The sequence below is a fragment of the Sus scrofa genome, chromosome 11 (assembly GCF_000003025.6).
Source record: "Sus scrofa isolate TJ Tabasco breed Duroc chromosome 11, Sscrofa11.1, whole genome shotgun sequence".
NCBI lineage: Eukaryota > Metazoa > Chordata > Mammalia > Artiodactyla > Suidae > Sus > Sus scrofa.
The window spans coordinates 65306734-65323267 of record NC_010453.5 but is presented as its reverse complement, the minus strand read 5'-3'; the positions used below and the strand labels follow the sequence as shown (position 1 = coordinate 65323267).

The 16534-nt window shown below is 38.2% G+C and overlaps 1 protein-coding gene across 3 annotated transcripts in view; it reads left to right on the top strand.

Moving 5' to 3' along the window:
• Window positions 1–16060, top strand: part of UGGT2 (UDP-glucose glycoprotein glucosyltransferase 2) — a 169584-nt gene extending 153524 nt beyond the window's left edge. For all 3 annotated transcript variants that reach the window (XM_021065792.1, XM_021065791.1, XM_021065793.1), the window contains 3 exons: window positions 2918–3034; window positions 7562–7688; window positions 15493–16060. In XM_021065792.1, coding sequence (XP_020921451.1) covers window positions 2918–3034; window positions 7562–7688; window positions 15493–15515 — 267 coding nt within the window. In that variant the 3' untranslated portion in view covers window positions 15516–16060. The remainder of the gene's footprint in view (window positions 1–2917; window positions 3035–7561; window positions 7689–15492) is intronic.

Here is a 16534-nt window from a genome sequence, read left to right as displayed (position 1 = left end):
TTTTTTTTTTGGCTTTGAAATGTGACTGTATTTTAAACAATGTCTTTCTTTTTTTCATTTTTATTATAGTTGATTTAAAATATTTTATCAATTTCTGCGATACAGCAAAGTAACCCAGTTATACATATATATATTCATTTTTGTCACATTATCCTCCATCATGTTGCATCACAAGTGATCAGATATAGTTCCTTGGGCTGATTTTGAAAAGCATTCCAGGATAATCTAATGGAGAAAGAATAGCTTTTCAGCAAAGGTGCTGAAGCAGTAGGCTGTCAACATGTAATGAACTGGACCCCTTCCTCACACCATCTACAGAAACTATCTCAAAATGGATCAAGGCCTGAATATAAAAAACTAAAGTATAAAACAGAAAGTATTGATGTAACTCTCTGTATCTTTGGATTAGGCAGTGGTTTTTTAGATAAGAAGCAAAAAGTACAAACAACTAAAAAAATGTAATTGCATCAAAATTAAAAAATTTTATTCATGAGAGGACATAAGAAATTGGAAAGACAACCCACAAAATGGGAGAAAATATTTATAAATCATATAAGAGAGATTAGTATCCAGAACATATTTTTAAAACTCTTAACAATTAAATAAGAAAAAAGACAATTTTCAAGTGCTCAAAGGATTTAAGGACATTTTTTCAAAGAATATATATTAATGGCTAATAAATACATGAAAAGATTCTCAGCATCATTGGTCATTAGGACCTGCAAATCAAAAATACAGAGAGATACCACATCCTACTCACTAAGATGGCTATAATAAAAAAGATGGGTGATAAAAGCTTTGGCAAGGATGTGGCTCTGGTGTGGCCTGTGGCTACAGCTCCGATTCGACCCCTAGCCTGGGAACCTCCATATGCCGGGGAAGCAGCCCAAGAAATGACAAAAAGACAAAAAAAAAAAAAAAAAAAAAAAGCTTTGGCAAGGATATGGAGAAATTAGAACCATCATAATCTGCTGAAGAGAACGTAAAATAGTGTGGTGTGTGTGTCTTTGTGTGTTTTGCCAGTCATGTTTGGTTGCATGGGTGCCAGTGCAGAGGTTTGGATTTAACCAGGACTGTAATTTTGCCAAGTGAATACAACTAAGTGAGAAAAGGATAAGACAATTGAGAATATATTCAAGGGATTTAATATAACAATTAGCCATGAAAATTAAGGGAGTAGAGACTTCGGTGGGGGAAGGACAGTGAAATAGTGGTGGGATCAGTTGACTGGAGGTCCCAGTGGGGGTCAAAGAATATTGATACCTGAGTGCTTGATGGAGTAAGCTAAAAGTCAGAGGGAGCATGGAATTGAAATTACAGAAGACTTGGCTAGGACTTGACTATGGGAGAAAGTGGCCAAGATGACAGACCAGTTATTTAAGGATTTAACAAATAGATTCCTAGGAAAGGGATGTTGGAAAAGGAACAGTTAAGCTTTTTTTTTTTTTTTTTTTTTGATTAATTTTTTTAGAGCAGTGTTAGATTTACAGGAAAAAAATCAAGCAGAAAGTACAAAGAAATCTCACATTTCTGGGTGCCCTATTCTAGTCCATTGTTGTATTTGTCTATTCTTTTACCAATACCAATATCTCAATTACTGTAGAATTCATGTGAAGACTTCTAGTATCGGTCCTTTGACTTTGTTATCCTTCTTCAACACTGTGTTGGCTCTTCTTGGTCTTTAGCCTTTCCTATAAACTTCAGAATCAGTTGGTTAATATCCACAAAATAATCTACTAGGACTTTGGGATTGAGATCAAGTTGAGAAGAATCAAATCTTAACACTATTGAGGCTTTGTGACCATGAATACCTTTCCATTTATATAGATGTTGTTCCTAGATTTATTTCATCCCCCAATTTTATAATTTTTCTCACGTAGAGGAACATTTTTGTTATCTTTCTACCTGGGTTTGTTTGGGGTTCTATTTATTTATATTTTTTGGTAGGAATGTAAATGTGTTGTGCTTTTAGTTTCAAATTCCAGTTGTTCATCGCTGGTGCGTAGCAACTGAACTTTGTATATTAACCTTGTATCCTAAAACCTTGTTAAAATTGTTTATTCGTTTCACAATTTTGTATTGATTCTTAGGATTTTCTGCATAAACAATTCTGTCATCTTTGAACAAAGACACTTTATCACTTCCTTTCCAATCTGTGAATCCTGTAGTTCCTTTTCCTGTCTTGTTGTATTGACTAGGACTTCCAGTATGATGATTAATAGGAGTGTTGAGAGAAGAACCCTAAAATTATGAGCCTCGGTGCTTAGATGGGGCAGCTGACACAAGTACCGCTGATGCTCTCTGGGAGAGAGAGGAAACATGTCCTTTGCTCCGAAATGTGCAGATATTCCCTGGGGAGAGGTAGGAAAGGGCTCTACACCCCCTGGCATATAAGCAGGTATCCCTGGGAAAGCTGTCTCTAACTCACTTGGCTCCTTTGCCATTTAAACATCCTTTAACCCAGGTGCCAGCAATCTTTGCTTAGAAAGCCCTGAGTATGCAGAAATGTAAAAATATTTGTGGAGTGTAGTTTCCTGATAAGGAATTGAAAAGTCATCTCCTAATCTGGAGAGTATGTGGTGGCGACCACATCAACAGTGATGGCAGGCACAGCGTAAGTCATTAATCCCGGTGGTTCGAGGCAAACAGAGGTAGAGAGTGAAGGCGGAGTGGTGGGTTTCTGGGCCTCTTTCTCACCCCCGATGCTAGGGTGAAGTCCAGGGTAGGTGTAGGCATTCCCAGGGCAGGGGTTCATTCATTTGACACAAGACAATTGGGTCAAATTAAGCTTATAGACATATCAGATTTGCATGTTTTTAAGATCTGATCATAATCTAAATGACATCTTCAACCTCTTTTGCTCTGACTCTTAATTTTTATACCTCTGTATTTAAATAATTTTTTTTTCCTTCTGTAGGATCTTCCCAATAATATGATTTACCAAGTTGCCATTAAGTCTCTTCCTCAAGACTGGTTGTGGTGCGAAACCTGGTGTGATGATGAATCCAAACAAAGAGCCAAAACAATTGATCTGGTGAGTGTTTGTGTCTTCACTTGTTTAAGCAGATATGAAAATGCTCCAATAGAAATGCTTTCTGTTTTACAAACAGAATGGCACACATAGGGCACCTGCTGCTCAGTCTATAACTGTTATACTTATCTGGGTTGGCAAGTACAGGGCTGTGTCGGGGGCCCTCAAGACCACCCCAGGTCTGATGATTCAGGGAGAAGACTCACAGGACTCCAAAGCATGGCTGTGATTCATTACCATGAACAGTGCAAAGGCCAATCAGCCAAGGGAAGAGGCCCGTAGGGTGAAGCCCAGAGAAAACCAGGTTCCAGCTTCCAAGGGTCCTTTCCGTGTGAAGTTACCCAGGACAACTCTGATTCCTTAAGCTTTGGGAAGTAGTAACAATGTGAAGTGCAGCCTGTCAGGGAAGCTTAGCAGAAACCCAGTGCCCAGAATTCTAACTGGGGGTGGTCATGTCAGCGCCCACTCTGCCCCCACATGCCAAAATCCCCAGCATCCGAAGGAAAGCAGGCAGTTGGCATAAACCACACCGTTTGCAGTTGAGGCACAACGAGCCGTCCTTTTCAGGGAAGGATGGGAATATTCCAGAATCCAAGTTCCCAGATGCCAGCCAAGGGCACCTTCCAAGCAGGCCTCCCTAAGAACAATAATCTCAGGCCTGCTGTGTTAATTCTTTTTTGCACAATGCCTTTTGAAAGTAAGGCCATAAGCTGGCTGAAATGTGTATAGACTAGCTATCATCTTAATATATCATCAGTTTAGTTCTTCTGTCAAAAGTTTTCCCAAGTAAAGACAACCAAAATAATTCCATCTGCTTAAATTATCCTATGCATGTCTATTTTTCATTGTTTGTTGAGAAATTTTTTCTTAGATTTTCATTTTAAGCAGTTTATACTACACAGTTTAAATCTTAGACATGACATATTTCAGACTAATTGTCCAACTGTTTAGAAGTTATTTTCCAATATTATATTTTGTCTTTAGTAGTACAAGAATTATCATTTTTTTCTGACTACTTTATATTTTTATGTGCTAATATAAGTATAAAATAATTCTTTACAAGATCTTCACTGAGGAACAAACTGTAGAAATATTAGAGCTTATAGTTTTGAACAAAATAAGATAGGACAATAAAATATAGGGATTTTTTCCAGACATAGGTAGCAAGGTGTAGAAAGAAAGTAATATGCCAAAATGTTGGAATCATAGGTGATTGAATATTAACAGAAACAAGGTGACATTGGTAAGAAGAAAGCAAGGGAAGTTTCTAAAGAGAGGTCAAGAAGGTTACTGAACATAACTCATAAAATGTGAAGGTTGTGTTGTGTAAGGTTGTGACTTATATGTTAGTGACATAAGGGGTCTTCAGTACTCAGACGACGTGAGCTGCTCTAACAAGCGCCCGGATTTCAGTGGCTTCACATATACCCACGTACAGGCCTCACTGGGTGTCCTGTCAGTGAGTAGCTTCCTGCACATCATGACTCAGGACCAGTCTCCATCCATCTTGTGGCTTCTTCATCTTCTTGGGTCCTGTCACCATCCGTGTTCATCTGGAGCTGATCCATCCAGTGTGACAGCCACCTGCCGCATACAGCCGTAGAGTACTTAGAGTGTTGCTAGTCTAAACTGAGATATGCTGTAGGGTGTAAAACAGATCAGATTTTGAAAACTCGGCACAATAAAAAAAATGTAAAAACGCCTTATTACTCATTTTTATATCAATCACATTTTGACTGGTAACATTTTGGAAATATTGGGTTTAATAAAATACAGTATTAAAATTTATTTCACCTGTTCCTTTTACATTTTAAAAAATGTTTTCTTTTTTCCCGGCCACCCCACGGCACATGGAGATCCTGGGCCAGGAATCAGACCCAAGCTATGTTGCAAATGTGGCCACACAAGACCCTTAACCCACTGTGCCAGGCCAGGGATGGAACCTGCGTCCCAGTGCTCCCAAATGCCACCCATCCTGTTGCACCACAAGGGACCTCTCCTTTTACCTTTTTATGTCTGGCTACTAAAAATGTAAAATTGCCTAGCTGGTTTCCATCGGTATTTCTGTTGGAAAGTGTTGGTCTGGAGGGAAGGGAGAAAGGGGTGTGGAGAGCGCATTCTGATCCTCAGAGCCAGTTGTGTGGCCGCATCCAGTAATGAGAGGAGCCGAGGATCGTCCCTCCTGAGTGGGCAGCCGCTCCCTAGCAACAGGTCTGCACAGGAAAAGGACAGGTGGCATAAACTTTGGTGGACAGCGTTATTGCTCCCACAGAAACATTGACGATAAAAATGAAGAACATGCTGTTTTTGATCATCTTCCAGGGGGATAAGTTAAAAAGAAAAATCCCAAGGAAATGACCTAATGGAGAGGAAAAATCGTAATTAATTTTGAAGGTGAGGATGAGAGTGTTTGTGAATGTCACAATACTATCTCAGCTCTCTTTCAATCAAGATTTCTCAACTGGGTCATTACTCACAATGGGACCACGTAATTCTTTGTTGTGGGGCTGACCTATGCAAGGATGTTTAGCAGCATCCTTGGCCTCTCCCCACTAGATGGCAGTAGCACCCCACCAGCCCCCAGTTAGAACACTCAAGACTGTCCAGACCTTGCTAAAGCTCCCCTCTGGCACGTGATCACCCCAGTTAAGCACCACTGATAGAGATTGTAGGGGGGAAGTTATAGCATAAAACTAAGAAAAACAAAGTGGGTTTGTTTTCATAGTTTCTGACCCTATTAGAAAATAGTTGCATTATCTTCGCTTTGTAGAACACATGGCCTGTGAGGTTAACTTCTTCAAAGAAGATCCTATTTTCCACTTAGAAATATATATGTTATAGGAAAAAAATCTGCAGTGAAATAAACTGAAAATATTTGGTGAGGAAGGGATAAAGAAAATAGGCTCATGGCTTCATAACGAATCTCTCTCCTGTAGGGCGTGAAGGATGAATGGAAGACAAGTTGGGCAGCCATAAGAAAATGCCATGTGGAAGTGAGCTTTAAACGCATCCTTCTCTTGCCCTTTTTTTTTTTTTTTTTTTTTTTTTTTTGTCTTTTTAGAGCTGCACTTGAAGTATATGGAAGTTCCCGGGAGTTCCTGGGCTAGGGGTTGGATCAGAGCTACAGCCACCAGCCTACACCACAGCCATGGCAACACGAAATTCAAGCTGTGTCTGTGATCTACACCACATCTCATGGCAACACTGGATCCTTAACCCACTGCCACTGAGCGAGGCCACAGATCACATTCCCGTCCTCATGGATTATTAGTTGGGTTCTTGACCCACTGAGCCACAATGGGAACTCCAAAACACATTCCTTGTTAAGGCTTCATAAAGAGCAAGTGGGATGACTCTGTAACTTTATAAAGTTTATCACCTTCCTGAAGTCTTTCCTGTCTCAGTCAGTGGCATCTCCTTTTTTTTTTTTTTTTTTGCCTTTGTAGGGTCACACCACAGTTCCCAGGCCAGATCCTTAACCCACTGAGCGAAACCAGGGGTCCAACCTGTGTCCTCATGAATGCTAGTCAGATTCGTTTCCGCTGAGCCTCGACGGGAACTCCAGCATCTCTATTCTTTATGTTGCTCAAGCCAAAGACACTAGGGTCATATTCGATGCCTCTCTTCTCACAGTTTATATCCAGCCCGTTAGCAAGCCTTGTCAGCTGTACCTTCATACATCTAGAATCAGATCCTTTTAAAATCCTCCAGTACTTTTTGCCTTTCAACTTTGTATTAGGACCATTTGCTAATTAAAATAGGTCAAATATTAGAGAAACCCAAGAGACGATCCTGTTTTAATTTCCTCCTTTGCACGTGAGAAGACTAAGATTCTGCTGCTTCCCCCACCTCACACACTCACACACACACACACACACACACATGCGCATGCGCGCCAGTTAAGTGATGCTTACAGGTTTTACTACTATTAAGTGTGGACTGTCCAAGTCTTACTACTAGTAAGAATTGGAACCATGAGGACTGAGGATCCATGCCACTATTTTAGTATCATAACTGCTATTTAGAACAGAGGCATCTGAAGGAGGACAACTGCTTTGCCAAAGACCGTAAGACATTTCTCAAGGCTGACAAATGGTTTTGTCTGTGGAAAACATAAAGTACATACAACAGGTTTTGGCCCAAAGAAGAGGCAAGAAAATATTTGCTAAAATAGTCTCCTGTGCTATTTTACAGAATGGTCATGTAATTGGATCTTCCGTCAAAACATTTTACAGAATTGTTTGACAGACTTCTTATGAACCATCAGAATGTCTTTAAACAGTTTTTGTTTAAATTTCTGATTGAGGTGTTTGCATTAGACATTTACTTCTTACATAAATTATGATTTCTCTTCACTTGATCCTTTCTCTATTAAACTAATTCCAGTATTTCAGGTGCTTAGTATTTAGAGCTCTGCTTTTTATAAAATGCATTCTGTTTGCTCTCATGACATAGCAGTGTCCTCAAGTATTTCCTTTGTGTTTCCTGGAAAATGGTTTTTCACTAACAAAGCTTTATTTAAACTTTCAGTGCAATAACCCCAAAACAAAAGAACCTAAACTAAAAGCTGCTGCCAGGATTGTCCCAGAATGGGTGGAGTATGACACTGAGATACGACGACTCTTAGATCACCTTGAAAACAAGAAGAAAAATGCAAGTAAGTAAGCATTCTGCAGTGGTGTTGGAACTATGTGTTACATTAAGTGAAATTAGAATAGATTACAAACTCATTTCTTTGTGAAGTTATCAAATAATTAGGTCAGAATATCTTTACAAAAATCTGTGACATGATTACAGATGTCATTTTTATGTGGACTAAGCTCACAAATTTAAAATATGGCTAAGAATCTGTTCCCCATGGATGTAGCTTCAGTTCATATCACCACATAGTTGTGTCGAATAGTATTAGCCTGTTGACATAAAGGTGAAAAAAGTAAAAGAAACTCTTGTCTTTAAGGCATACTGAATTTCCTAAATGTGAAAATCCAAGCTCTGAAGCTCAATAAAAGCCTTTTATAGCTAACTAAAATCTTACTCCTATCTCCTGGGTTCATCTCTACATTGTACAGGTTTTCCCGTGGAACGCTGGTTCCTAGTCTAGTAGCCTTTAGTCATGGGCTGGAGAGTGATTTGGATGAATTTGTTTCCATTTCTTAGATTTAAACAACTACAGTTACTGTAGCATTTCATCACCTTACATAAACCTTCAACACCAATAAATATGTGATGAATGTTCTTTTAAAGCTAATAGAAACATCTTAATTTCCTCATAATTCCCTTTCCTGGTCAGTGCCTGTTTCCCTCTCTTGTTCTTTGCTCTTTTTTAAAAATAGTACCAAGCTTCTGTTGTGTTCCAGTCAGTATGTTAGAGACTTTCACAGGCTAGACTAGTTAAGCCTCACAATAATTCTTTCCAATAGTTCAGAATATAATGCTTGTTTTCCTCAGCCTTATTTTTTTAGGGTGGCTGAGATGATTATATATGAGCTTTCTTATATAAGCAAGAAAATATTTGCTGAAATACTCTGCTATGTTTTATCTTGACTCTCTCAACAAAACCAATGTGTATTGTTTCAGTTCAGTTTTTTTTTTTTTTTTTGGTCTTTTGTCTTTTGTTGTTGTTGTTGTTGCTATTTCTTGGGCCGCTCCCGCGGCATATGGAGGTTCCCAGGCTAGGGGTTGAATCGGAGCTGCAGCTGCCAGCCTACGCCAGAGCCACAGCAACGAGGGATCCGAGCCGCATCTGCAACCTACACCACAGCTCACGGCAACGCCGGATCGTTAACCCACTGAGCAAGGCAGGGACCAAACCCGCAACCTCATGGTTCCTAGTCGGATTCGTTAACCACTGCGCCACGACAGGAACTCCTCAGTTCAGTTTTTAAAACATGCCCATGTATTTTTAATAATCTGATATAAAGTTGCCATTTCAGTTCAGAAAAAGATTATTCTGTAAGTGGTATAACTCTTTACAAAGAGAGGGAAAGATAAGACATGACAGAGAAGGAAAGAAAACAAAAAAGAAAGGAAAATTCACATAATTTAAAACAAAATTTTAAATGTATGAAACTTAAAGATGAAGCATTTCTCATCAAATTGGAAAGATTTAAAAGATTAATAATACCCAGCCTTAGCAAGGGTATTGACAAGTAAGCACTCTCATATACACATACATATATAGTAGCTATATAAATTAAGGAAACTTTTTAATATGAACAGAAAGTTAAAGTATATGTGCCCTTTGACCCAGAAATTCATGAGAAACTTACGTTTAAACAAGAAAAATCAGAGTTCCTGTTGTGGCTCAGAAGGTTAAGAACCCAGTATACATGAGGATGTGGGTTTGATCCCTGGCCTTGCTCATTGGGTTAAGGATCCAGTGTTGCCATAGCTGTGACAACACTATTTCTTAGTATCTCATATTTTTTTAGCTGAGAGTTATAGCATTTTAATCATGTAGGTTTTATGCATACATTTTAAGGCTTATTCTTAAATATTTTATCTTGGGTTACTGTTATAAATGGGATGGTCTCTTCCAGTATATCATCTCACTGATGGTAGCTTACCCATAGAAGCACTACTATTTTCTTTACATTAATTTTTATGTTGAATTTTCTCATATCATTTACTGTAATGTTTCAGTTGATTCTCTTTTGAGTTTTTCCAAGAATATATACATCTTACCTGCAACCAAAGGTGGTTTTTCCTCTTCCTTCCTAATCCTTTTATCTCACCTTGCTTTTTCTTGTCTAATTGTTTTGGCTGATATAGCTAATACAGTGTTAAATAGCAGTGGTGGTAGTTTCTCACATTGCCTGGCTAGCCTTCTGTCTTTCTCCTTTAAGTAAGATAATAGCTTTGGACTAAAAATAGCTTTTTATCACATTAAGGAAATATCCATTGATTCCTATTTTAATGTTTTTATCAAAATGGGTTGTATTTTTATCAGCTGCCCCTTCAGCAGAAATAGAGGTTACTATATATTTTTTTTACTTACATGTATATTAGTATGATAAAACCATAGTAATAGATTTTCTGATGTTGAATCATTACTCCTAATATTGAATCATCATTATATTTCTAGAAAAGCCTGTTATTTTTCCCTTTTTTAATTGAGATATAATTGACCTATAACATTATATTAGCTTTAGGTCTACAAATAGTGATTAGAAACTTGTAAATATTGCAAAATAACCAGTACAATAAGGCTAATTAACATTCATTACTATAGGCAGTTAAGAAGTTTTTTTCTTGTGATAAGAACTTTTAATATCTCTTAGCAACTTTCCAGTGTCCTATAGAGTATTACTAATGGCAGTCCATGCCGTATTATATCCCCATGACTTACTTAGTTTATAACTCGAAGTTTATACCTTTTGACCCCCTTCACCCATTTCATCCATCCCCTATTTCCATCTCTGGCAACCACCAATTTGTTCTCTGTTGTTATGATCTTGGTTGTTTTATCTTTTTTCTTTGTTTTTTTTTTTTTGTTTTAGATTCCACATAAAAGTGATATCCTGTGGCATTTGTCTCTCTCTGTGTGACTTAATTCACTTAGCATAACGCTCTCAAGATCTATCCATGGTGTCCCAAATGACAGAATTTCCTTCCTTTTTTATGGCTGAATAATACTTCATGGTGTATGTATATACACCACATTTTCTTTATCCATTCATCCATTGATGGGCACTTAGGTTGCTTCCATATTGTCACTATTATAAATAATACTGCAGTGAATGTAGGAGTACATGTATCTTTTTTCTTTTTTGGCAGCAGCCGTGGCATATGGAAGTTTCTGGGCCAGGAATTGACTATGAGCCACAGCTGCAGCAATGCCAGATCCTTAACCCCCTCTGTTGGGCCAGGGATCAAACCCGTGCCTCTGCAGTGAATGGAACTGCTGCAGTCAGATTTTTAACCCATTGTGCCATAGTGAGGGCTCCCCATATATCTTTCTGAATTAGTTTTTTGTTTGTTTTCTTCAGGTAAATACTCAGAAGTGCAATTGCTGCATCATAGGGCAATTCTATTTTTATTTTCTTTTTTTGGCTGCCCCACAACATGTGGGGTTCCTAGGCCATGGATCAAATCTAAGCCACAGTTTCAACCTAAGCTGAAGGTTGCAGCAATGCCAGATCCTTAACTCTCTGTGCTGGGCCAGGGATCAAACTGCATCCCAGTGCTCCCATGATGCCACCAATCCCATCGTGCTACAGTGGGGGCTCCTGGCAGTTCTATTTTTAATTTTTTGACCATCACAGTGTCTGTGGCTATACCAACTTATATTTCCATCCACAGTGCACCCGCATTCCCTTTTACCCACATTCCTCACCAACACTTTTTATTTCTTGTCATTCTAACAGGTATGAGGTATTTCTCATCATGGTTTTGATTTGCATTTTCTTGATGATTAGTGACATGGGACACCTCTGCATGTACTTGTTGGCTATCTTTCTATGTCTTCTTTAGAAAAGTATTCAGATCTTTTGCCCATTTTTTTAAATTAAATTGATTTTCTGCTGTTGAGTTGTATGAGTTCTGTATATATTTTGGATAATAATGCCTTAAATATGCATAATTTACAAATATTTCCCCCCTTCCATAGGTTACCTTTTCAGTTTATGATTGTTTCACTTGCTGTGCAGAAGCTTGTTAATTTGATGTAATCCCACTTATTTACTTTTGCTTTTGTTGCCTTTGCTTTGGTGTCAGATCCAAAACATCATTGCCCAGACCAGTGTCATAGTGGTCACCATCTACATTTTCTTCTAGGAGTTTTATGGTTTCAGGTTATTCTTCAAGTTTTTAATCCGTTTGTGTGTGTATGTGTATGGTGTAGGACAGCAGTCAAGTTTTACTCTTTTTCATGGCTGTTCAATTTTCTCAGCACTATTTATTGAAAAAACTGTTCCTTCCCCATTGCATGTTCTTGGCTCCTTTGTCATAAATTAATAGACTGTATAGACTGTATGTATGTGTGTTTATTTCTGGGCTCTCTCTTCTGTTCCATTGATCTCTGTGTCTATTTTTATGCTAGTACCATACTGCTTTGATTACTCTAGCTTTGTGATATAGCTTGAAATCAGGATGTATGATGCCTCCAGCTCTGTTCTTCTTTCTGAAGATTGCTTTGGGCATTCAAGGTATTTTGTGGTTCCATACAAATTTTAGGATTGTTTGTTCTATATCTGTGAATATAGAATTGGAACTTTGATGGGGATTGCATTGAATCTGTAGATGACTTTGGGTAATATGGACATTTTCATGATATTCATCTTTAAACCCATGAGCATAGAATATCTTCCCATTTATTTTTGTGTCTTTAGTTTCTTTTATCAGTCTCTTGTAGTTTTCAGTGTATAGATATTTCACCCACTTTTGGTTAAATATATTTCTCCTTGAATTGTAAAGGAGATTGTTATCTTAATTTCTCATTCTGCTAGTTTGTTGTTAGTGTATACAAACACAACATATTTCTGTATATCGACTTTGTGCCCTGCAGCTTTACTGAATTTGTTTCTTAGTTCTGAAGGTTTTGGTGGAGTCTTTAGGTTTTTCTATAATGTTATATTATCTGCAAATAGTCATAGTTTCAGTTCTTCCTTTCCAATTTGGATGCTGTTTTATTTCTTTTTCTTGACTAATTACTCTGGCTAGGACTTCTAATACTATGTTGAATAAAAGATGTGAGAGTGGACATCTTTATCTTTTTATTGATCATAAGAGGAAACCTCTTAGCTTTTCACTGAGTCTGTCATATTATGTTGAGATATGTTCCTTCTATACCTACTTTGTGAAGCACTTTTATTATAAATTGATGTTGAATTTTGTCAAACACTTTTGCTACATCTATTGAAGTGATCATACATTTGTACACTTCACTTTGTTAATGTGACATATCACATTGATTGATTTGTGGATAATGAACCATCATTGCATCCCCAGGTTAAGTCCCACTTGATCATGGTGGATGATCCTTTCAATGTATTGTTGAATTTGATTTACTAATACTTTGTTTAGAATTTTTGCATCTGTGTTCACCAGAGATGTTGGCCTGTCATTTTTTTTCTTCTCATAGTGTCCTTGTCTGGTTTTGTTATCAGGCTGTCACTGGCTTTGTAAAACAAGTTTGGGAGTGTTCCCTGTCCTTCTGTTTTCATTAGAGCTTCAGAAGGACTGGTATTAATTCTTCCTTAAATGTTTAGTAGAATTCACCAGTGAAGCTGTCTCATTCTGGACTTTTGTTTATTGGGAGGCTTTTTGTGTGTGTGTGTCTTTTTTTTGTCTTTTCTAGGGCTGCACCCATGGCATATGGAGGTTCCCAGGTTAGGGATCTAATCGAGCTATTGTTGCTGGCCTCTGCCACAGCAACGTGGGATCCCAGCCGTGTCTGTAACCTACACCACAACTCATGGCCACCCAGATCCTCAACCCACTGAGCGAGGCAAGGGATTGAAACCCGAAACCTCATGGTTCCTAGTTGGATTTGATAACCATTGAGCCATGACGGGAACTCCTATTGGGAGATTTTTGGTTACTGATTCAGTTTCCTTACTAGTAATTGGTCTGTTTAGATTTTCTATTTTCCTCATGATTCAGTCTTGGTGAATTGTACGTGTCTAGGGATTTATCCATATCTTTTTAGTTGTCCATTTTGTTGACATATGATTGTTCACAGCAGTCTGTTATGATCCTTTATATTTCTCTGGTTGTATTTTATACTCCCTAATATTCCCTTTGTGGTTATATTTTATATTCCCTAACATTCCCTTCTGGGAAGCTGCCGGTCACAGCCATAGCCATAGCACACTAGATCTGAGCACCATGCCTGTGACCTACCCCACAGCTCACAGCAATGCCAGATCCTTAACCCACTGAGCTGGGCCAGGGGTTGAACCAGAATCTTCATAGATCTAGCCAGATTCATTGCCACTGAGCCACAATGGGAATTCCCTTTGCTTGCTTGCTTTTAATTTGTTCTTATTTTATATAGCTTTATTGACTTTTTCGGTATCTCTGGAAAATATTAATTATGATTATTTTAAATATCTCTTGGTTCTCTTGGTTATCTTTCTTTACTTTTTTTGAATTGTTTTGTGTATTCATCTTAGTCTTTTTTCTTTTGCTGTTGTCCTCTTCAAATGCCTAGAGATTCTTGCCTGTTAGTATACATTTACGATTTAAAAATTAGATTGATTGACATAGATAGCTGGCCTGGGTTTCCTCATTCATGGTGTAAATGTGTTTGTTTCTCTAATAGGCTTCTTCTCTGAATTGTAGGGGTCAGTTGGTAACTTTAGGTATATTCACATGGTGTAGAACTGACAAGCTTCTCTCTAGATTTATGGACCTGGAATAGACAGAGCCCATCCCACACACCCCCTTGGCCAAAAGCTGCAAGGAGAGAACTTTACTCAAGAACTTTTCAGTACCCATACAGAAATCAATCAGTCCCTCTCAATAAATTGTTCTATCTTTCTCAAGAATAGTCTTCCACGTTCTATTTTGTAGTAAACACGAGCCTGTCAGTTTTTTCTGCGGTGCAGGAGGAGGAGTGAGAGTAGGGAGCTGACACACACAGATTTTCCATACAGTCCTTCAGTCAGTTGCTTCACTGGGTGACTCACTGCCCACCAGTGTTTTCTTTCAGGAGGCTCTCCTAGGCTTCTCTGTCAAGAAAATCAACTCATCTCAACAGTATATTCTGTTTTCTATGTTTAGAAAGTCATTGATAACTCTTGCAATATTGTCTCATAACCTTTTCTCCCATCGTCATTATGCTATTCCCTTCTTTATTTCCTTATCTTTCTAGTTGGATTTAATGAAGAGAAAGATAGAATCTATGGTCTTGAATTGTGGAACAGGATCCATTAAAATTGCTTTTCAATTTCTGCCTGAAAATATCATTTAGAATTGCCATTGTTCTTAATCAGTATGTGACAGCTCAGTGATGCAAAAGCAGAAACCATTCTGACAGCTAAGATCTTCGCTAGTGTTGGGTCTCACGTTTGTGTAAAGTTGATGTTTGTGCTTGAATGCTCCATCCTCCTGTCGTAGGCGAGGACCGTATGTGTCTTTGTTGTTCCATTACATTAATGACAGGATGCTTTCTACATGGTGAGTAATCTATTAGTGTTTTTCAAAGCCTCCATTGCCAAGCAGGGGGCTAGGTCCTGGAGGTAACAAAGATGAAGATACGGTCCTTGTTCTCAGAGACTCGGGGGAGCTCACGTCTATGCAAAAAGGCAAGTAGTTATGATACAATATAATAGATACTATAATGTGCAATGAGCTATTCTCATGTCACCTAACAAAGCAAGTAAGTACTAGACTAACGAGAGTATCCTCAGTCAGGAGCAAGTCACCTATGCTTTTTATATTATTTCATACTGCAGTGAGATCTAAGCTAATTTGATGTTTAAGATCTCAAGAGCTAAATAAACTTTCCTCCCCTACAGTTTTGACACATGATGAACTCTAGCCCTGGCTTATTTAAGAGAGAAGATGAGAAAGGATGATGAGAAATCTGCCACCTGCTGGGGAAGTGTGGAACTACTGCTAAGACTTTTGGAAGTTTCGTTAAGGATCAGTGACATATATTCTTCAATTTAAATTATTTAAAAATACATATATTTAATGTATTGAATAAGTTTAAGTTATATAAGAACTGACTATTGAGTTGTTAAAACTAGATTGTTCCTCTTTCCTGATTGCTTAAAAACACTGGGTTTTCACCAGTTGAAGCGAAGGAAGTATCTGGCTACCTTGTCCTCATGGGGATTTTTCACACCATCCACATCTGGGATATACCAGCTGTGCGCATCCATATTTCTTTATCCATAAGATGTATTTAAAATTAGAGAAATCTATTTTGTGTTTTTTCTACCGAGAAAGAAAAAGGACTCATGGTATCTCTGAATATTTAAAACATTAAGCCCATTTATATCTTAACTATTGTTTTAAAATGGAAGTAGTATCACACTGTAATCACCTATTTATCTTAAACCATATGATGTCTTAATCCTATGCTGTATTTGTATTTTTTAATGTTTCCAATTTTTATTTCAAAAAATGATATCCATGGGCTGTGAGGTATGTATGCGTTTTGAAAAAGAACTGGCTGGTTTTTTAGAACTGAGTTAAGACTATAAACACTTTGTTTTCCTGTTTTATGTTAATAATAGATGAATAGGAGTGGTAAATGTTCAAAAACTATCCACCTCTTCTAGAATTAGAGGGTCTTGGGACTGGAAGGGGCTCAGTGTCATTTGGCCTCCGTCCCCTGAAGAAGCGGGTTCAGTGGGGCTCAGATGAGCGTGGGAAATGATGATTGTTTAAGAAACTCTCCAGGCGACTCTGTTGATAAGTGCAGTTTGCGGAGCATTAGAGCTTAGCCCCCACCCAGTGGGCCCAGCCCCTACACGGCCCTGTCTGGTGGGGCCTTAGGCCCTCTGGGTACTACCCGGGGCCCTGGGCACCTGTCTGCCTCTAGACCCGGTG